Source organism: Macrotis lagotis, chromosome X (assembly GCF_037893015.1).
Source record: "Macrotis lagotis isolate mMagLag1 chromosome X, bilby.v1.9.chrom.fasta, whole genome shotgun sequence".
Lineage (NCBI taxonomy): Eukaryota > Metazoa > Chordata > Mammalia > Peramelemorphia > Peramelidae > Macrotis > Macrotis lagotis.
The window spans coordinates 698,028,709-698,050,165 of NC_133666.1; the positions used below are offsets into that span (position 1 = coordinate 698,028,709).

The window sequence follows — 21,457 nt, forward strand, 5'->3', positions numbered from 1 at the left end:
CCAGAAGATCACTCAGCCCCTTGGTATGGCACTGAAAGGCCTAGAAACCAGCTGGGAGGGGCAGGCAGGGCTGGGCTAGGCCCTTTTACAAAGACAATCTCATCAGAGGGTCAGGACAGCTCTGCGAGGCAGCTGCCACTAGGATTCCTTCTTTACCAAGGACAGAACCGAGGCCAACAGGGCAAGTAAGTGATTGGCCAGAGTCCCCCGACTAGTCAGCATTTAGCACTACCCCACTAAGCTGGCCTCCTGCTTTCCCACCCTCAGGATATCGCGCTCCTGCACCACCTCATCCATGATCCCTTGGTATTTGACAGATTGGGTGGCACAAGGCCTTGGGTGCGACCTTGACCACACTCTCCTCTTCCAGCCCATGATGCTTGTAGAGGTCTGTGAGCTGGGAACAAAGTTGCTGGCCTCAGGGGAAGGGGAGGGGATTGAGGCCAGAGCTCCTGAATCTGACTGGCAGGGCGAGGAGCCCCGGCCCAGTCCCTACCTCCAGGGTCTCAGACTCCTGTACAATGGCCACTAGAGGGTCTCCTCTCATTCTGATCTAGGGATCCTTCCAAAAGGCCCCCTGGATCCAGACACACCCTCATGGGATCTTCCCAACCTTCCAAAGCAGCCCACCTGACTTATTACAGGACAGCGTTTGTCCTGCCCGACTTGACCTTGCTGGAGATGAGAAAAGGTTTTCAGAATTGGCCCTCGCTCACTCTCTCTATCTGCCAGGCTCCACTACCATAGGCATTTTCTAGAACCTTCTAGGCCAGAAGCTTCCCTTCCCTGCTGTGACATCAGAAGGAGGAAGCCAATCAGACACCCAAGAGAGGGACCTGACTCTTCCCTAGGCTTCAGTTTCTCAGAGCACCTGGATACCCTTGGTATGCTTGCCCTCCCCATACCGATGCTCATTCTGCCATAGGAAGCCAGGAAAGCCCTCAACTTGGTCTCCAAAGACAATTTGCCTCTGGAGGCAAGACCAGGGCCTCATAGAGAAGACCCTGTGGCCTGAAAGCCTGTAGGTGCTAACCTTGGAGGAAGCCAGGGAAATACTGTTCTGACAACCTCCAAGCTCAGCTGCTGCCTCAGCTGTTGTACACCCCCCCCCCCCCCCGGCTCTGGGCCCAGGGTCTCGGCCCAAGGTCTCAGTCCAAGAGGACTAGCCTCAGTGCTCAGCTTCAGTCTGAAAACTGACTCTTGCCTTGCTAAGCTGCTAAATTCAGAAGGAATACACAGACAAATATGAGGGAAAAGGTCAAAGAGTCCCTTAGGTGATGAGGATCTTGGGAGGGGAGGGGTCAGTGTGGGGGGGAGCACTAGAGGTGACTGGAAGGAAATCTTCCCTTTGGGGTTCCTAAGGATCCCACTCTCTCCTTTCTGACCAGACATGGGGTTCTCAGTAGCCCCTGACATTGTTGCCTGTCCTCTCCCTCCAGGCTAGCTTAGCCGCCCACCATCCCATGGCAGGTGTGCCCCAAGGCTCTGTCCTGAGCTCACTTCTCTCTTGACACTCTCAGGAACCTCAAGAGCTCCCACTGGTTACTTCTCAGTTCTAGGACCTTCCCCAAACAGAACTCATGATCTTTCCTCTTCTACATTTCCCTATTTCGGTCTCCTGTATTTGAAACCTCAGCTCCTCCTCTTCCTCTGGCCCAGAGTTAGTCACTGCTATCCTCCCACATCTCTTTGGAGGCCTCCCTGCCTCCAACCACCATCCAAGAACCACCAGGGTAGAGGGCTGACCAGGTCCCCCTCTGGCTTCTGCTTATTCCTCCAGCCTCCTGGCCCCAAACTGCCCTCCTCACCTTTGCTCCTTGTCACTGCTAAGCCCCCAGCCACTCCCTTCATGAAGCCTCTCCTGAGGTGAGGGTCCCACCTCAGCCCATGCTCCTGTACAATGGCCACTAGAGGGTCTCCTCTCATTCTGATCTGGGGATCCTTCCAAAAGGCCCCCTGGATCCAGACACACCCTCATGGGATCTTCCCGACCTTCCTGCAGCTGAATCCTGATGTTCGAGTATTTGGTTAACATTGGGGAGCAGTGTGGAAGCAAGGGTTGCTTCCAGCACCCTGCACCTCACAGGGCCTTCCTCAAAGCTAGCTTTCAAAACAACCTTTGGAGCTCAACAGCAAGGCAAGGGGCCGATGTCAGGAGTCAGGCTGAAGGATGACCCTTTTCTTCCAGATGGCCCACTGGTCAGAGCGCAGGGGTTAGGGAGACTGGAATTAAAATGGAGCCTCAGGCACTCCCTGGTGACCCCTGGGCAAGTCCATTGGCCTCAGTTTCCTGAAGTATAAATGGGAATCATTTACAAGGACTCAATGAAACATTTAATAAATGTGTTTCCTTCCTTCAAGCCCCTTGACTGTCCCATCAAGTCCTCTGCCCTCTCCCTCATCTCTGGCCTCTCCTTTCTAAAGTCAGCAGCCTCCCTCTTGCTCATCACCTCCAGTCTCCTCATCTAGTCTATCAGAAGAGCCTCCTGGACTGCTCTGTACTGACAACCCATCCTTTACAGCACTGTCCATGTCCTCTTTAGGCCAACACTGCTCCCTATTCAACAACTCCAGGGGCCCTCCCACTGCATAAACTTGGGAGCCTGACTCCAGCCAAGGGTTCACCATTCTTTTTTTGCTGCCTTAATTTATTAACCCTTTCTCCCTTTGCATAAAAGCTATGAGCCAGGAAGACTGAACTGCTCTCCATCTCATCCCCTCCTTCCCATCTGCATGGTGGTCTATTCCTGGAATGGACTCTATGTCTACTTTAATCCTCCACCTCCCTCCAAGGACGGAGACAGTCAGGCAGCAGAGTGGGTAGAGTCAAGAAAACCCAAATTCAAATTTGGCCTCGGACACAGTCACTTAAACTCTGTCCAGTTTCCTAAACTGTAAAAGGAAGATAATTCAACGGCTGCCTCCTGGGTGCTGTAAGGATCAAATAATGCTAACTGTAAGGCACTGAGTCCAGGGCTGGGGAACTCTGGGAATGGAGTGAACCATGCTGACTCCATCTTGTGACTCAATTCTGGATCTAGTTAAGTTCACCACCTATTCATTTATAGGACTAGTTCAATTTCTGGCTTGTGAGAAAACTTGATTGCATTATCCCTCAACCTATTGCTTAGGATCTAGGTTATGGTGACCAAAAGAAACTCAGTCAGCCCCAAAGAGAAGGACAATTGTGACTCCCCCCATACTGATCAATCACTCTTTCCTTTGATTGAATACAGACCCTTGAGGAGTGTTGGACACCTCTTTTTCTGACTTTAGGGAATTGCACCTCTTTATTGTCCCCTTCCCAATCAAACTTTTCTCCGATTGAATATCTGACTACCTGATTATCATCCTGTTTTGTATCCTGCAATAACAGAATATAAAATTCTATCTCCCCTGCTATTGGTGGTCTCCCCCACTAATAAGCTGCCTTGCTTAAGAAATCCCCATGCCTGGAAGTACAAGCCTCATGCAGCAGTTTTGGAGAGCCAGCAGGGAACACAATACTGTGCCTGAAATCCAGGACAGGGTTAGTTTTCATTCCTAAGTAAAGGATAAATGAAATACAACTGTTTGGAAATCAGAATTATGAACAGTATCTGAATCTTAAGATGTAATTAGTGGAATTTTGATATTTGTGGGAAAATTTCTTGAGTTTTGATTATAGGGATGGTTGTTTGATTTGTCACGAAGCCAAGAGGAGTAAGTAGAAAATGACATGTGCTGCGATCTGAGAACTTCAACAGGTGGATATCTGTCCCCGGGAGAAGTTGAGGGGATAACCTTAGTGTGGTCTAAGGGAGGAGCCTTGACTCGGTTTCCTCATTGTGTTATTTTCTTTCTGAACAGAAACTCCTACTTCCCTGGTTGATCCTGAGGCTGGATTCTGATAACTGGCTCTCAGTTATAATGTATGTGTGGAATCAAGTAGAAATTAAGGGAGTCTTACCCAAATTAAGGTATACATAAGGCCTCAAGGGAATGAGTCCTGAGATTTCTATAACTAGGTCCCTCCTTTTCCTTTCAGGGAAAATTTCTATAATTAGAACTGGTGAATAGTAGACATTTTCTATGTGCAACATTAAATTAATAGATTGACACTTAGAACATCTCTGAGTTACCATAATAGGATGCAAGTATGAAAAATCTTATAATTTATAAGAGAAAGATACAATAAAAAGTTTCTAATTAAATGGAATAATTTTGAGAAAGCAACCAGATTTCACTGCTTTCTCTAAGAATTATATACATATGTATATGATTGACTTCCAGATGTATCCTGTAGGGGAAACTCAGGCTTTAGTACTAAAACATGTTTTGGTAATAAGTTCTCAAAATTGGATTAAGGATTTTACATATCAAATTGCTTTAAGAAAGTAAAATTATTTTCTCATTTCTAAAGTATGTATCTGATCATTTTAGAAGCCAGAAGAGTTCATTTACAGTTAGACACTCAGGAATTTTTTTTTAAAGATTCTTATATCAGGTAGGGTATCAATAAGGCTAGGAACAACAATGGTATATAAAAACTTAAATTTTCTGAGGTTTCAGGTTTGGAGAAACCATTTTTTTTTTTTTTAGGTTTTTGCAAGGCAATGGGCTTAAGTGGCTTGCCCAAGGCCACACAGCTAGGTCATTATTATGTGTCTGAGGCCAGATTTGAACTCAGGTACTCCTGAATCCAGGGCCGGTGCTCTATCCATTGTGCCACCTAGCCACCCCTGGAGAACCTAATTTAAGAGACTATAAAACTGTATGAAGCCTTGTGGCTGAGAAATAGAGCCTCATTCAAAGCTGACATGAGAATGAGACCTATTCCAGATTGTTCAAGAGAAGCTATTTCCTGAGACCAGATGACTACATGGGGCATCTGGGACTCAATAGGAAACGATTAAGAGAACACTGGCAGTGGATTACAAGGAGACAATGTTATTTAATACTGATGATCATCATTAAATTGCTTTGGCACCCATCCTTCACAGCACTGTCCATGTCCTCTTTAGGCCAACACTGCTCCCTATTCAACAACTCCAAGGGCCCTCCCACTGCATAAACTTGGGAGCCTGACTCTAGCCAAGGGTTCACCATTCTTTTTTTTTGCTGCCTTAATTTATTAAGCCCTTCTCCCTTTGCATAAAAGCTATGAGCTTTTATGCCAAGTTACTTGGTTACCTTAGTGACATGTAAAATTCCCCTCTCAAAATTAGTCCACTGTAAGTCCTCTGAGTAATTTGATCTAAAGCCTGATTCAGGTAATTCTGATTAGGAATACTTGAAAAATCTTATAGATTTTACTTTATTTATAAATAAGTGATCCATGGAGGAATGTGGCATGAATCAGGGGGGCATTTTCAATCAAAATGAGTTAAAAGAGGAGCGGCTCCTGATTTGCTGAGCAATTGGCACACACTACTTAATAAATCAATATGCTTGGAGATCCAAACCTTGGTCTCCTCAATTGTTTCAATCCATCAACCAAAACACAACAGCGCCTGCCACATTGCTTCAGAACATTTGTTCTCTTCCCTTCCCTCCCAATTCAGGAGAGTTTTAGGACAAGCTGGGGCTCTGTCTTTGCAGCCCATGTGAATATTTAGCTCCTGCCAAAAGCACACCTCTTGGAGAGAAGGCTGTGATGGCATCCTTCCCTCTCTTGCCCTCTCTGGTGCTGAGCTTGGGTGTCCAGGTGGCAAGGTTGGGGGAGACAGGGGCTGTGGAATTCATGACTGTTATAACTCACTTTACTGAACCACAATTGCTTGACCAATATGGAAGGGTTCCTACTTCCTATGGGGTGGGGGGAGACAACAGAGAACTTTCTGAAATTCCTTCCAGCTCTAAGAAACCAGGATCGATGACTGGGCTTCAGCAGGGTCTCCCCTCACATCCTTCCCTCCCTGACCAGTATTTCTCCAGGCAGCCAGGAAATCCAAGGATGGGGAGCTCACTGTTTTGGAGGGTTTTTGGCGGGAGAAGCCAAAGTTATGTCGGCAAGCCTGGGCTCCTCCCTTACCTGCTGCTGGTTCTGGTGGTGTAATTTGAGGAGGTGCTGCTGCTGCTGCTGCACGGCAGCCTGCAGCTGCTGCTGCTGCTGCACGGCAGCCTGGAACTGCTGTTGCTGCTGCTGCATCACATTCTGCTGGGCCTGAAACTGTTGCTGCTGCTGCTGCTGCTGCAGAGCCACCTGTTGCTGGGCCTGGAACTGCTGCTGTTGTTGCTGCTGCTGCTGCTGCTGCTGCTGCTGCTGCTGTTGCTGCTGCTGCTGCTGCTGCTGCAGGGCAACCTGCTGCAGCTGGAGCTGGGCTGGAAAGACAGAGTCCAGCTCGGCCTAAAACTCTCCACGGCCCCAGTTCCCCCCAGCATCACCCCATCGGAGCCTGGGGGCCAACTGCCAGGGGCCCTTGGCCCCAGCCACCCCACCCTGTCCAGAGGCAGATTAGGCAAAACACCCAGCAGCTAAGGGCTTGGCCTCCTGGGTACTGGCTCAGAACATGCTGGCATGGGCATGGGAGCACATGCCACCGAGGGGTCAGAAATGGTAAGTGGGGAGGATTCTAAGAAGACTGCCTGAGCTGCCTCTGAGGGAAGTGAGGGGCCCTGGGAGGACAATTGAGGCAGTAGTTGCTCCATTACAGAAGCAGGCAACTCTGGAGGCCAGGAGGGTCTAGACCAAAGCTCCTCCAGGGCCTGATGAGAAGCTGGATACCCAACTGACTAGGAAGGAACAAGATGCAATTTTTGGACCTGGCCAATCTGGGGGGGTGGATCTACTTGACTAAGCATGTTCAGTACAAGTGTTTTGTTTTTCATTTTGTCATGGGGGGGGAGGAAGTAGGAAGGAGAGAAATTTCTGTTAAGTAGAATTGCTGGCTAGCCTTGGTCTCTTAAGAGAAGCCTCCACATAGCATTTACAGAACATCCTAAGGATGCTTCTAGAACCCAGGCCCTACATCCAGGACTCTACTGCTCCCGAGTGGCCCTAGAGACAAGTTTGCACCAACTGTAGGGCTGGGGAAGGACCCCAGCCGGGGACCAGACCAAAGATTCTGCTTGACTTCTCAAGGATTCAGCTATCACTATGCCAGCAGTCATGTGGCATTCCTCCCCAAGACCACCTTACATGGCTGAAATGCCGAGGGGGTGGGAGACAACCCCTTTATCCTCATTAATTATGTCCAAGATCAAGACTAGTAACTTCAGTAAAAACAGCAAGTTCTGGCCTGGACGGTCCAAAGAGAAGCCAGATAAAAGGGACAAAACAAGACTGCTTCCCTTTTCTCCCTCCTTCTGTCAACAACAGAACGAAGCCTTCCTTATGAAGAGCTCTGACAGTGGAGAGGCCAGCCCAGTGGCAGGGTCCAGGAAGAAGAGGGTTTTCTGATCCTCCCTCAGGCCTTCCTCTCCCTTATTTAGCAGATTCTGAGGGAGCAAGGGAAGCAGAGGGCTGTGGGGCTGAAAAGCCCCTTGACTATTCCCATTACAGCTAGTCTATCTAAGGGAAGGAATACAGGCAAGGGGCTTCAATCAAAGTGGGACCTTTCCTGTTTTGAGACTCATCCTTCCCAAACCTCCCCCACTTCCCCAGAGCCTCGTCCACACTGGCTCATGCTCATTCTTTCGAGCACAATATAAGGCTGGCAAAGTGGAAAGGAAAGACAGCCACCCCACAAAACTTGACTTCCTGACAAGGATGCCAATCAGGGAGCCAGCAGAACCAGAAGTACCAGGTGCTGGGGAGAAGGGCAGCTGCAGTCATAAGGACTGGCATAACAGAGGTGAGCGTGGCTGTGCTCTGACCCTGATAGGGCAAGGACATTCTGGAAATGTCCCTTTGGGTCAGGGCTTCCCCAGAATCTACTGACGTTGAACAAATGTTTCCCAAAGTCATTTTAGTCACAGCTAGAAACTAAGAGTGGAGAGCTGGTCCAACTCCTTCATCTATAGCTGGAGAATCTAAGTCCTGGGAAGATCACAGGACAATAGAATTCAGTTTGGAAAGGCCCAAGAGACCACCACTGAGGACAATCCCCTCTTTTTCCAGAAGGGGGTTACTAGCTTTGCTAGCTTTTTCACTCTCATGACATCACGTCTTAAGTAAAATGTTCCGAGTCATAGATACAAAGTGGAAGAAACACAGTTTATTGAATAGCCTCAATGGAGTCCTATCCTGGGCTGGGCAGGATGAGAGGATACAAAGATGCAGCCAAGGAAAGGTGAAGCTCCAGATGTGAGGCTGGTGTGCCAGCCAGGGTTATGTTTGAATTCTTAAGAAAACCTTGTTATGAAGTCAATAACCATCAATTGGGGAATAGTTAACTGAACTCTGGTAAACAAATATAATGGAATGTGACTGTACTATAAGAAATAATGTATGTCCCTTTGATCCAGCAATCCACTAATGGGTCTATATGCTGAAGAGATCATGAAAAAGGGAAAAGGGAAAAATCCCACCTGTATTCAATATTCACAGCAGCTCTTTTCATGGTGGCAAAGAATTGTAAATTGAGGGGATTCCCAACAATTGGGGACAGGCTGAACAAACTTTGGTATATGTATGTGATGGAGTATTATTGTTCTATAAGAAATCACAAGGGATGGGATTTCAGAAAAGACTGGGAAGACTGACATGAATTAATGTGGAGTGAGATGAGCAGAGCTAGAAGAACGTTTTTACACACTAACAACAACATGGGCTGATGGTCAACCCTGATGGACTTGTCCACTTCAGCAGCACAATAATCAAAGACAGTTTTAAAAGACTTGTGAAGGAAAATGTCAACCATATCCAGAGAGGAAACTGAGGAGTTTATATGCAGCTCAAATCTTGCTATCTTCAATTTTTTTTCTATCTTCAATTTTTAAAACTCATCTTTTTTCTCTTTAATGTTTTCTTTCTTCCATTTGGATTTGATTCTTCTCTCACAACATGAATGATATGGACTTATATGTAGCATGGTTATAAATTTGGAGCCTGATAAATCAGACTGCTTTCTATCAGGGCTGGGGGGAGGGAAGGAAAAAAAAAATGTAAAACTCAAAACTCAAAAAAGATTGGTTAAAAACTACTGTCGCATGTAGTTGGAAAAACAAATAAACTATTAAAAAAAAGAAATACATATAACGATACTGGGAAGAATTACATGAACTAATGCAAAAACCAGAAAGATCATCTACACAATGACTATAACTGTGGAAATTGAATTCTCACAAAATAAACAAGACAAAATGTCGAAAAATTATGCAGAATAAACTTGGTTCCAAAGAAGAGATATCTCTTAGTCCTCTGGAAGTCTGTTGGAAACACCGCATTAGAATATCAGAGGTTTTACTTTTTTTTTTCTCAATTTGTGACTAGTTTTGCTACAAAAATCTTCTTAGTTTTATTTTTTAGTAAAAAATTTTTATTATAAAGGATGACTCAGAGAAGGGAAAAGAAGGCTACAAGGGAAATCTAGGATATGTAAAAACAAAATTTTGATAGCAATAAAAAACTTCCCTTAAAGAGAATAGTTTTTAAATCATTCTGAATTACCAGTATACAATCAATGGATACACGAATTATCAATTTTTACAATTTACTTTGAACAGAAAAGAGAGGGAGGTGATGTAGAAACAAGGAGATCAAATAATCTGTTCCTTAGTGGGGACTGTTTAAGTCCCCCCTTTTTCCCCAGGGACTAGCAGATAGTGCTCATCGATGGGGGGGGGGGGGGGGAGGCACTTGAAAATGCCTCAGAAATGCTGAATGACTGAATGATGACTAGAGAAAATGCAGCTTCATTGGGGCCCAAGGCAAGGGTGAGTGGGAGAAACAAGTCCAGCACTGCTTAGCAAGGGGCCATTAATTAGATCCTCAGATCAGATTTTTAGAGCTAGAAAGTCTGAGGATGGTACTTGGTAGAACCTCCTCAGGAAGAAACTGAAGTCCAGGCAAAAGAAGGTGCTCATTCAATACAGATCATCAATGGATTAAAAACTGGATTAGAACCCAGGTCTCCTAAACCCAAATCCAAATCTTTTGTTAGCCCAGGGTGACTCCCTCATACTGAGGAGTCTCACTGTAATGTCAAAGGGCTAATGATATTTGAAACGAAGGAACACCACATGCCCAAGGTGGCCAGAACACTCTTCCAATAACAACCCAATACATTCCTAGGGCAATTCTGCTTTTGGGAGGTGCCAGCAAAGTCCGGCTTATTTCTCCCCCATTCACCACAAAGGTGAAACAAGGGATCCATCATCTAGCTGGGACTGTGTCAGGGCTTCCTTAACCCTCTTTGAGATCCCTGGTAGGGGACAAGAGACAAGGTTACACGTTTAGTAACAATATAGACATCAAGGAATTCCCAAAAAGTAAGTCACGGTACTTACTCTGCTGAGTGGTGGCAGAAACAACAGACATACCATGAGGGGGCATTGCTGAGGTGCCAGGTGGTGGCTGTCCCGAAAGGGCCATTGTCTGGCCCACTCCTCCGAGCCCACTTATCCCGCCCAGTGATTGGCCTGGGCCTCGAGATGCCATCCCAATTCCAGTCGCTCCAGTTGTAGGTCCACCTGTGAGGTTCTGTAGGGCATTCATAGGATCTGTGGGGGAGAGGGGGAAGTGGGGGAAATGGCACCACTGCTCAAAGACAAGGTTCAGACTGGCTACCCTGCCCTGAGGGTCACCATCACCAAAATAGAAGGGGGCAACAGTCCCAATTCCCTTCATTGCCCAGAGGCTTTTTGGGGGTCCCCATCTGTGATTTCATTAGTGTAGGAAACTGGTGTAAAAAATGCCCTCCACTGAGGGGATCTGGAAAGAGTCTGGGAACACTGCAAGGTCCAGGGCCTGGGTGTTCGGGCATGCTTCAGAAGGGGCACCTTGAACACTGGGGTCACACTGCTCTACCTAAAATGAGCTCCCCTCCCCCTGCTCCCTAGTAAACTGAGTAGATCCCAAGGCTGTGCCACTGAACAGGCTTGAGCACAAAGGAATCCTTCCCTAGAGTCAAAACCATGAAGTTAGCAGCAATCCTTTAACTTCCACATCCCAGTCATGTTGTTCCTCGTTAACTGAACTTCAAGGAATTTGGACTAAATAAAAGCCTGGTGTCAAAGTAGGAGCTGCGGTGGTCCCAGGTGGGGTTCCCTAATCCCACCCAATGCCCACCTAGCCCAAAGGCCACCAAGGACAGCTCCCTTCTTACAGAACCAAGCTCACTCGCTGAACATTTTTGGGAACTCTGGACACCTTTTGACCCTGAGGTCATCCCCCTCTTCTGAAGGATGGATAGAGCCAGAAAAGCAGCCTACTGGAGAGGCCAGAGGGGCCTTGGCTACAGGAAAAGATGTACTCGAAAATAGCAAAACTCTTATGTTTGAATAGGGGACAATCCAGAAAGTTGCCAATTGGGTTAATCCTGGTCCTACATACTGGCTGCACATAGGGTTCAAGGAAGAATTAAACAAGAGAGGCAGGGTCATCAGGTCCAGCAGGGAGGGAGAAGAAAAGTGTCTTCATAACAGTCTAGACATGTTGTCTCTTGTATTGGGTAGGGAGCTGATTTCTTTTTTTGTTTGCTAAGACAAGTAGAATGTCTTGGTAGGAGAAGGGAGCTCTCAATACTCTGAACAATTAAATGAATGCATTTTGTGGCCAGAAGCAGGGAGTGACCTCGTTTCTGCCCTGATATTTTCTTTGAAAACTGTTCCTCTGTTCATGGGGGAAAGGTCTCCAGCACAAAAAGCACATTCCCAAAGGCTCACCCTTCCTCCCTCACTCCCCATCTCTAAGCATCCTATCATAACACAGAAATGGCTGGGGGTGGGGTATGGGGTGAGGGGAGGTTCTTACCACTAACAGAAGCCTGAGATTTCTTGTTATCTATTAAGGAAAAAACACAAAAACAAATATTCAGAAGCACATAGTCTAAGAGCATATTCCCTTCTAAGCTATAGCCTGTAGGCACCTCCAACCTGCAGTCTGCCAGGCTTCCAGAGGGTCACTTAAGTCCACAAAATGGGACCAGTAAAAAAGCAAAGCCCAGCATCTGTCCAGGCCCTGGTTCTGGCTTCTGCTTGGAGACAGTTTCAGAGGGCAGCAACTTTGGCCTTTACATCCTCTCAGACCTGGGACTCCTCAAGGAACACATAACGAAGGCAGCCAGGGTTACAAGATGGTGCCCACCAGGAGGGTGGACTAGATGGCCATGGAAGATGCCCAGAAGTTCAGACGAGTTGAAGTCAGCCCCACAACTGCCCCAGACTCCCAAAGGATCTGGGGTCTTCCTGTGTCATTTTGGACTACCCCAGACTTGGAATTCCCAGAATCTTTGATTTTGGACCCAGAAAGGACACCGCTCTGTTTTGAGCTGAGTAACCTTGGCCAAGGCAGCTCACCCCTTTAGAAGGATAAGCCTCTTACCAAAGAGCCCCAAGAAGGAACTTCAAATGGGATAGAAATCAGAGCTGTATCTTAAATGAACTTGCCCAATCCATTCCTCTCATTTAACAGGAAGGGATCCTGAGAACTAAGTCAAGAAAGGCTAAGAGGCAGTGTGGGTTGGTGGGAAGAGCGCCGACTTGGAACCCAGAGTAGCTGGGCCTCAAGTACATACCTGCAGTTAGGTCAGTGAGCTGTCTCTATGTCTCTGTGCCCTCAGTTTCCTCATCTATATAATAAGGGCATTACTCTAGTTGATCTCCAGGTTTCTTTCTGGTACTCAGGTCTATATAGTAGGACTGCTCCAAGGTCACCCAAGGAACTCATGACAAGAGTCTAAGCCATCAGTGAGGAGGGCCTGCTGAAAAGTTCTGCTTAAGCAGAAATCACTAACAACTCCTACCCTGCCAAGACAGCAGCAGACATTACAAAAATCATCGCCATGAGCTTCAGAGGAGATTTAGACATCATTTTAGAAGGGACTTGTTCTAAGTTGGAGAAAAACTGGCAGGACTTTGAATACATGTACTAGGAAGACTTATTGAAGGACTATTGAAGGCTATTTAGCTGGTAAAAGGAAAGCCTCCATAGGGACAAGCCAACTGGCAGTGGGGCCTCAAAGGATGCCATGTGTGGGAGGGCTCAGGTGGTTCTGTCTGGTCAATGTAGGCTGGATGTAAGGGGCCATCTTGCAATGAGATGGCCCAGGATCCTGGGAGGTGGCAGTGCACCCAGAGCTGTTGAAGATAACCTTTTTTTCAGGAGCAGGTGCATCAATGTCTGGCCTGAAGATCATGGTGAGTCCCAGGATCAGAAACCCTCAGAGGTAGAGGTCATTTAGTCCCAGCCCTCAGAGGCTGCAGAGATCTTCACTACAACATAGAGAAAATATCTATTTCCCTTACTCTCAGGGTCTGACTTCCTCTGACTAAGTCACCTGATCCAATCTGAGTCCACCAGCATTGTTTCAAGGTACTGCAATAACTACTGAGGACATAAAGATAAAAGGAAAATAGTCTTTGTTCTGGGGTGGGGTAGGGAGATGCTTCCATTCTACTAGAGACACAATATGACAGCAAGTGGACGTTCACAGGAGGATGGGAAGAGGAAGAAGCCTACACTCACAGTGGAGCTGGGAAGATCAACAAGAGCTTGTCTGTAGGTAAGAGGCACCATGAAGGACTGCTCAGTTTGGGGAACCCACCAAGTCTGCTTGGATGATAGCCTGGAAAGACAGGCAAGAGCCCAGGAATGTGGACTTTGAAAGACCAAGCTCAGGAGCTCATCTTTTGTTTCAAGACAATAGGGAGGGAGGAAGCAGGGGGGAGTGCTGGGGTCGGATGAAACCTCCTAATATCCCAAGTCAGTCTGGTTATAGATTCCCAACAGTAAATACACTGAGAGGGGTAGTGACCTGCCCAAGGCCACACCACCAGTCAGTGGCAGCATTCCTGCTATACCTAAACAATCCAATTCCTATAAACAAAATTCATGCTGGGTTAAAAAGAGATGATCCTCTAATCTGTAGATAATTCATATACTTCATTCTTGGAGTACTTTTACTTCAGAATAGTAGAGGAAGGAAAAAACCGATGAAATTCAACTCAGTGCCTTTCAAAAGGCGGGGTTAACTGTAGGAGGAAGCAGGGGTTCTTGGCGCACCGGAAGCTCTGAGGTTAACAGTGACCTAGTTCCTTGTTTCCCTAGTCGCCCAAATAAACTTATAAAGCTATAGACAGCATCTGGCTATGCATGTGGGCAATGGCAATACAACTTAGAGTCCAGACTGGTGACCAGCCTCCAAGAAGGACAGAGAACTCCAAGTACAAACTGGGTCTGATTCAGTTCCGAAAGACCACAAAGAGTCTCTGAGCTGGAAGGCATCCAAAGCTGGCAACTAAGCCAGTCCCAATTTTCTCAAGAGAACCTGAGACCCCAAGAGGGCCAGCGAGCTCCTCTAGGTCCCTCAAGTTATACTTTAGCTGAATAGACCAAAGTAAACCAAAAGAAAATGAAAAAGAAACCAGTGAGTGTAGCCAGTGTCTTCCCAGGATGCTGGTTACCCATCCTAACAGAAGCACTGAACCAGAGAATACCAGACTTTCTAAGTAAAAAGTCAGTTAAGAATGCCCTCTTTGAGGAGAGATGATGAACTTGAAATCAGTGTCTGGTAATAGCAGGAGCTTAAGGAATGACTGTCCAAGCTCTCACAGAAAGTCTAGGGTCAAGCTGGGTTTAGAACCCAGGGTCCCAGATTTCCTGGCTCCTTTTCCTCCATACCTCTATGGGACAAGGAACAACTTAGGAATCATTCACTCCATCTAAGGAAGAACCAAACTGGACATAGTATGTGACCATTGCCTTTAAGAGAAGAGGCTTCCCAGGTTGCTTGGCAAAAGTGGGAGACCATGGGCCTAATTACAGTGCCTGTCACTTGTTCAATATTTGTTTCATTGAACTTTCCCCCCCTTTTTACTCTAAGGGATGGGATTGGGGGTAGAGGTGGGAATGCCACTGATGGGAAGACCAAAAGATGTCATTTTTCTAAAAATGTATATCTCAAGACCCAGAAATCTGCAGAAGTTGGAGCTATTAGCTAAAAGCTGTATATGAGCAGTGAATAGAGCACCGTGAATCTTCAGAACTTCATGACATACCCAAGAAAGAGGAAAAGGGCTCATGTGTCCAAAACTAGTTATAGCAAGTCTTTTCAAAGTTGCCCCAACCTGAAAAATAAGGAGGTGCCCATCCTCTAGGGTACCATCAAATGGCTAACTCAATCTAGGTCCAGGAAAGGTCAGGAAAAGTTGAATACTGGAAGAAATGACAAAATGGATGGGTTCCAGTTTTCCAGAGGAAACTGGGAAAGGAAGACTTCACAAACTGAGGAGGACAATTTATACTTTATAATTCAGTGTCATAAAGAAAAACAGTTTTGTGGGTTCTGATCAATGCTCAATCCAAGTCCTGCCACCAGAGGGGAGACTTCAGATGCAGAAGGAGACAACCAGCCAGGTTGGAACTTGGGAAGAGGGGTCACTTCTTTCTTGTTGAAGTGTTGGGTAGGCTGGGGGAGGGGTGGTAAGGAAAGAAAATGAATGTTTATTAATTAGTAGAGAGATGGAAGTAAAAGTGAAGGGTGTTCCCGAAGAAAGAAGGCCATGGTTGCATTTCAAGTTCTTCTGACTGTGAGGGAGCTTCAGAGAGGATCTGAGCTAATCTGAGTTAAAGAAAAAAGGAAACTGAGGCTTGGAGTCACCCAGCTACGACCTAAGAATCAAGCTGTAGGATAACACAGGGTGAAGGGTCCAAGAGTTGAGAATGGGAAGACTCAATCAGTCACAGGAGCTGGGAAGGTCCCCAAAGGGGTCCTGGAAGCTCTCTGAGGACATGGACCATCTCCTCTGGCTTTGCTTCTGTCTTTGTGTCCCAAGAAAAGGACAGGGACGCATTAGCTGAAACAGAGCTACTTGTGCTCAGCTGGGGACAGGGTGCCGTCCCTCCACCCCCCCCCCAACAGCTCCCTAAAGCCAAGAAACACAAAAAGGGGTTACTTACGAATGTCTCGGAAATGGATAATGAGCCTGGCCACAAGGGAAAGATATTCGTCCTAAAATTAAACAACAGGAAGCAGTTTAATCCACAATGAAGAAGACCGGCATTTGGTGACTCACCATTTCCCTTCTCTCACCAGAAGGGAGCCCTTCTTCTTCTTCCTGCGGGCCAGTGGAGCCACACACTGACAGATGGCAGGGGCTAGAGCTCAGGCCCCACAACAGGACCCACTGGGGAGAAATAGTCATCTGAATGTCTAAGGCAGCAGGCCAACACCGGGCCGAGAGGAAAGAGGGGACTGGGACAACCAGGAAAGATGGAGGGGTGAAAAAACATCAGCTGAGCCTACTGCCCATTTTCTTCAGACATGACTGTCTGGGCTGGGTTGAGCCCTCAGAACATGGATGCAGAGAGCTGGCGCTGGGAGGACCCTAGAAGGTCAGAGTGGGAGGGGGAGGGAAAGAGCAGTCCAGCATCTGGAGTCAGGGGGCCCAGGCTCCAATCAGAGCAGAGGCAAACCTCCTGGTCGCTTTCCCCATCTCAAACCCTTTCCAGATTTGGTATCTTAGGAAAGCGGGTTAAATGAAGAACCAAAGAACTCTTTTTTTTTTTTAATGGACTCTGTGCTGAGGGAACTCAAGAAAACTAGATATAAGCCAGAAAGAGTTCTTCACCATCCTCCAGTCCATTTCCCATTTTACTTTTTAGCTTCTCAGAAAGAGTTCTAATCTTGATACAGATCACAGGGAGGGGACCCTAGCAATTCTGTGGAAGAAACTGAGTAGTTCTAGTTGAAGACAATTTTATTCTTGGAATGTTAACTCAAAACTATTTTAATCTATCATGACCCTTTTCCCTACTCAAGATTCCTCATAAATTATCTCAGGATAGAGGATTTCAAGAAGGGAAAAGAAGGGAGGTTGCTAGGCAAGCTTGGATATCTAGATATTCCTAAGGCAGAAATTCCAGAACTTTAAGTAATACTAAATAAAAATGGTTTGCCGAAAATCCAGAGTTCAGAGATCTTGGTTTCTTCTTCACCATTTAATATCTCTGAACCTCAGTTTCCTTGTCTGTGAGGAGGGCTGTACACCTAACAATTTGTTCACCTTAAAACACCAAGGAGCTTGCAGCCAGTGAGGACCCAGAAGACTGCCACTGTGGAGTTTTCATTTGAGGACCCCTATGAACTCAACAGATTTGCTTCTAAAGTCTCCAGTACTTTAATAATTTAAATGATAATGGACTTGCTCCTGATTACAAAGTTTCCCTAGCACAAGTCAGTGGGGAAGAAAGCAGAAGTCTCAACAGCCCCTTTTCATAGATAAGGAAAGTGAGTCTCAGAAAGAGGAAATGACTTGCCTAGGGTCCTAAGACTAATAATGGGGAGATGGACACCTGGGGCCCAGTCTTCTGAGTCCAGGATACTTCCCATGACCCCCCACTGACTAGCATACAGCTATAGTCTCCCAGAAAACTGCCTCTGCCTAGAGATTGCCTCAGGGGTCCCCCAGGGAGTGGATCATCACTTGTAAAGAATGCTCTAGAAAGATTTCTACTCTAGCACCTCTGTGATCTCGGGCATCACTCTTTCCCTAATAGAGGCCACAGGTTTTACCTCATTAAAACAATAGTTGGGAATAGAGAAGAGGGGATGAACTTCCCTTTGTACACACAGATCCCAGACCCCATTCATTAGGGAGGGGGAATAGTGAAGAGCTATTAGATAGCATGAAGGGGAGCATTCTGTCACTTGACTGGGGTTTAGATGGGGGTCATAAAGGAAGGATTTAATAACAGTAGACCCCCAAATAGCAGGCATCCATAATGACCTCTGACCCATCCCAAGACCCCAGATGACCTAGCACCCTGCCCACTCTAAGGAGGCTCCACCCTTCAGAGCACTGGTGGGTTTCAGAAGGGTAAAGAGCCTCATCTGCTTCACTTTTCTCTGGGGTCCTTTTCTTCCATATTACTTCAGTCCTAGCTAGTCCTAGTCCCTGCCAGAGAGCCATCCAACAGGAAATCTCTCCAGGGACAGCTTGTACAACAGGGCTCAAAGGGCTGGTTCCCATTCTTATTTGGAGCTTTCAGACATCAGTGGTGCCAATAGTATTCTGCCCCTCGGACAGAGGAGAAGTGGAGTTTCACTGAAGTAAAAGGCCTCACCCTTGATCTCAGGCTCAAGCTCCCATCACCAGATCCTTTTGACCTGTTGCCATGTGATGGCCAAGAAGGCAAATTCCCTTACCATCAGTGAACAGGATGGTCTTTGGTACCTGCTCTCCCCCAACTCCATCACCTTGGACCTCTGGAAACCTCACGTTCTAGCCCAGTGACCCAGAGGAGAAAGCCCCCTCAAATGGTCACTAAATGACATACACAAAAGCACTCTGAAAACAGGACTATGTCAATGAAAGATGGCATGACTTTTTCCATTTTTTTTGTTTGTTTTTTTAGGTTTTTGCAAGGCAAATGGGGTTAAGTGGCTTGCCCAAGGCCACATGGCTAGGTCATTATTAAGTGTCTGAGATCAGATTTGAACCCAGGTACTCCTGACTCCAGGGCCGGTGTTTTATCCACTGAGCCACTTAGCTGCCCATTTTCCTGCTATTATTGAAGTGAGCCTCCAAAAACAAAACTACAGACAAACAAGGTAAAGAGGTGACCTGGAATATTATAAGGGGTCCTGGGGGGGGGTCAGTCAGAAACTGAGGGGTCCATGACCCTGGCTCAGTCCCTTCCCTTCTCTGGGGCACTACCCAAAGCAGCCACCCCCTCATTCCCCCAGGGTGGAGTAGAGCCTGCAGGCCCAACACCACTATCGCACCTTACCCGGGTTTTGGCCTTCAAGAAGACATGGCTCTCCATATCCTTACTGGATTTACTGTGGGCAACTCCAGCTTTCCTCATGGCATCTTCACTGTAATACAAAAGAGAAAACGTCACTCGCCGCAGCCCCGACTGCCCCAGCTCCCCAGGGAGGCAGCCAGGCTTGGGTTGGCCCCCTCCCCTTTATCCAGGGCCTTGTCGTGAGGAGGCAAGCAGTGGATCTGGAGGGAGGGCTCCCCTGCAGGCCATGGAGGTGGTGGGGTCAATGTCCCCACCAGTGACGCAGGAGCTGACTACAGAGATCACTTGGCAGCCAACAACTATTTATCTACTATTCACTGTGCAGAGATCAGTGCAGCAGATGCTGGGGAAGAAGTCTAAAGTATTCTGGGAAAGAAGAGAGGAGTATGTATAGAAAGAGAAGAGGAAGAACCAAAAGCCCAAGCTCAGTAGTTTCCCCCCGCCCCCAAATCCTGGAAAGATTCTTCCCTCCTCTGCATGAGAGATCTTCTAACATCCTCTTCCTCTTAGAAGCCCCCCACCAACGGAAAACATCAGGTGCTTGACTGACACAAGCCAACAAGCCCAGTAACTTGGAGTTTGATCAACTGAAATCTCCCATGTAATAGGATAGGAACTCACTGGGTGATGGGAAAGCAGAAACCAGGCAGAGAGCCAACATATCACATTGTTTACCAAAATAATTTCAAAAATGGGTATATGACTTAGACTTAAGGAATGATATTATAAGCAAATTAGTAGAATATGAAAGAACATACTTGTCGAACCTAGGAATACAGGGAAAGTTTGTGAACCAATAAGAGACTTTTGAAAAGTTCCCAAGAGGTAAAATGTATAATTTTGATTACATAAAATTTATGCAGTTTTACACAAACAAAACCAATGCAACTAAAATTAGAAGAAAAGCAGGAAATTGGGGAGGGGGAAATATCTTTGTAGGAAGTTTTCCTGACAATGGCTTTATTTCAAAAATATGTAGGGAATGGAGTGAAATTTGTAAGAATAAGCCATTCCCCAATCAATAAAAGATTATTTTTTAGAAGATGAAATTCAAACTATTAATAGCCATGTGAAAAAATATTTTAAATTCTTAATAATCGGGGTGGCAAGGTGGCATAGTGGATAAAGCATCAGCCCTGAATTCAGGAGTACCTGGGTTCAAATCCGGTCTCAGACACTTAATAATTACCTAGCTGTGTGGCCTTGGGCAAGCCACTTAACCCCGTTTGCCTTGCAAAAACCTTAAAAAAAAATTCTTAATAATCAGAGAAATGCACACAAAACTGAGCTATCCCCTCAACCCATTAGATTGACTAAGATGATAAAAAAGTTAAACGACAAATGACAAATGCTAGAGGGGATATGAGAAAATAGGTATATTAATGCACTACTAGTGGAGCTGTGAAGTAATTTAACTATCCCAGAAAGCAATTTGGAACTATGTTCCAAAAGCTAATAAATTATACCTACTGTGACCCAACAATAACACTACTAGGTCTATGCCCCAAAGAGATTTAAAAAAAAAAAAGGAAAAGGATATATACGTACAAAAATATTGCTAGCAGCTCTTTTTGTGGAGGCAAAGAATTGGAAATTGAGAGCATGCCCATCAACTGAGGAACAGTTGAACAAACAGTAGTATGTGATTGTGATGGAATTTTATTGTGTTAAAAGAAATGAGAAGCAGGATAATTTCAGAAAAATGTGGGAAGGCCTGAATGAGCAAAACTAGGAGAACGATGGATACATAACATCAACATTGTAAGGATAATCAATTATGTAAGACTATTAGTAACTTTTCAATACGATGATCAACTACAATTCCAAATGATTATGAAACATCCTGCCCAATTCCAGAGAGGGGACTAAATGGACTCAATATACAAAGTGAAATGTATTTTTTTGCTTACCCTAACTTTTCTGACTGGGTCCACTCCAAATTTATGTTATGTAAACTCATCAAGGTCCTCACTATTGCATGGCAATCCCACTCTACCTTCCTTACCAACTCACTATCCCACTCTCTCCACAGTGGCTCTTCCAAACTTCTCATCTGTCCTCAAACTTCCTATGCTTCCTTCTCCTCCCACCCTCTCAGCTGAGAACCTTGAGGATCTCATAATTTATAGATAAAATTGCACTATTTGATGTGAGGTCCCTCTTCCTCATCTCCTATCACTCAGGTTCCTTGTGCCACCTTCACCCCGTCTCCCAGGCCTTACTCCTTAGAAAGACCAACCCCATTCTTGTTCACATGGACCCAATTCCATCCAACAGATGGCTTCCTCTGAGTCATCCCCACTCTCACTTTTTTTATATTAAAATGGTTTTTAACTAAGCTATCTTAACAAAATGGCACAACTGGTAGGAGACAGGGGCCTTTCCACTTATTTTCTTTTTCTTTTGTTAAGTTTTTTTTTTGCAAGACAAATGGGTTAAGTGGCTTGCCCAAGGCCACACAGCTAGGTAATTATTAAGTGTCTGAGACCGGATTTGAAGCCAGGTACTCCTGACTCCAGGGTTGGTACTCTATCCACCACTGCACCACCTAGCCGCCCCTCTTTCACTTATTTTCAATCTCTCCCTGACTCATTTTCAGCTGGCTACAAACATGTCCTTGTCTCT

At 46.1% G+C, this 21,457-nt stretch overlaps 1 protein-coding gene across 7 annotated transcripts in view; it reads right to left on the reverse strand.

Annotated features, from left to right (window-relative positions):
* Positions 1-21,457, reverse strand: part of MED15 (mediator complex subunit 15) — a 107,909-nt gene that overhangs the window by 38,868 nt on the left and 47,584 nt on the right. For 5 of the 7 annotated variants that reach the window (XM_074206622.1, XM_074206623.1, XM_074206625.1 and 2 more), the window contains 5 exons: positions 18,815-18,902; positions 15,983-16,034; positions 11,837-11,866; positions 10,372-10,584; positions 6,014-6,303 (listed from right to left, as the gene is read on the reverse strand). In XM_074206622.1, the coding sequence (XP_074062723.1) occupies positions 6,014-6,303; positions 10,372-10,584; positions 11,837-11,866; positions 15,983-16,034; positions 18,815-18,892 (663 nt within the window). In that variant the 5' untranslated portion in view covers positions 18,893-18,902. The remainder of the gene's footprint in view (positions 1-6,013; positions 6,304-10,371; positions 10,585-11,836; positions 11,867-15,982; positions 16,035-18,814; positions 18,903-21,457) is intronic. The other 2 variants (XM_074206626.1, XM_074206621.1) reach the window with 1 other exon arrangement.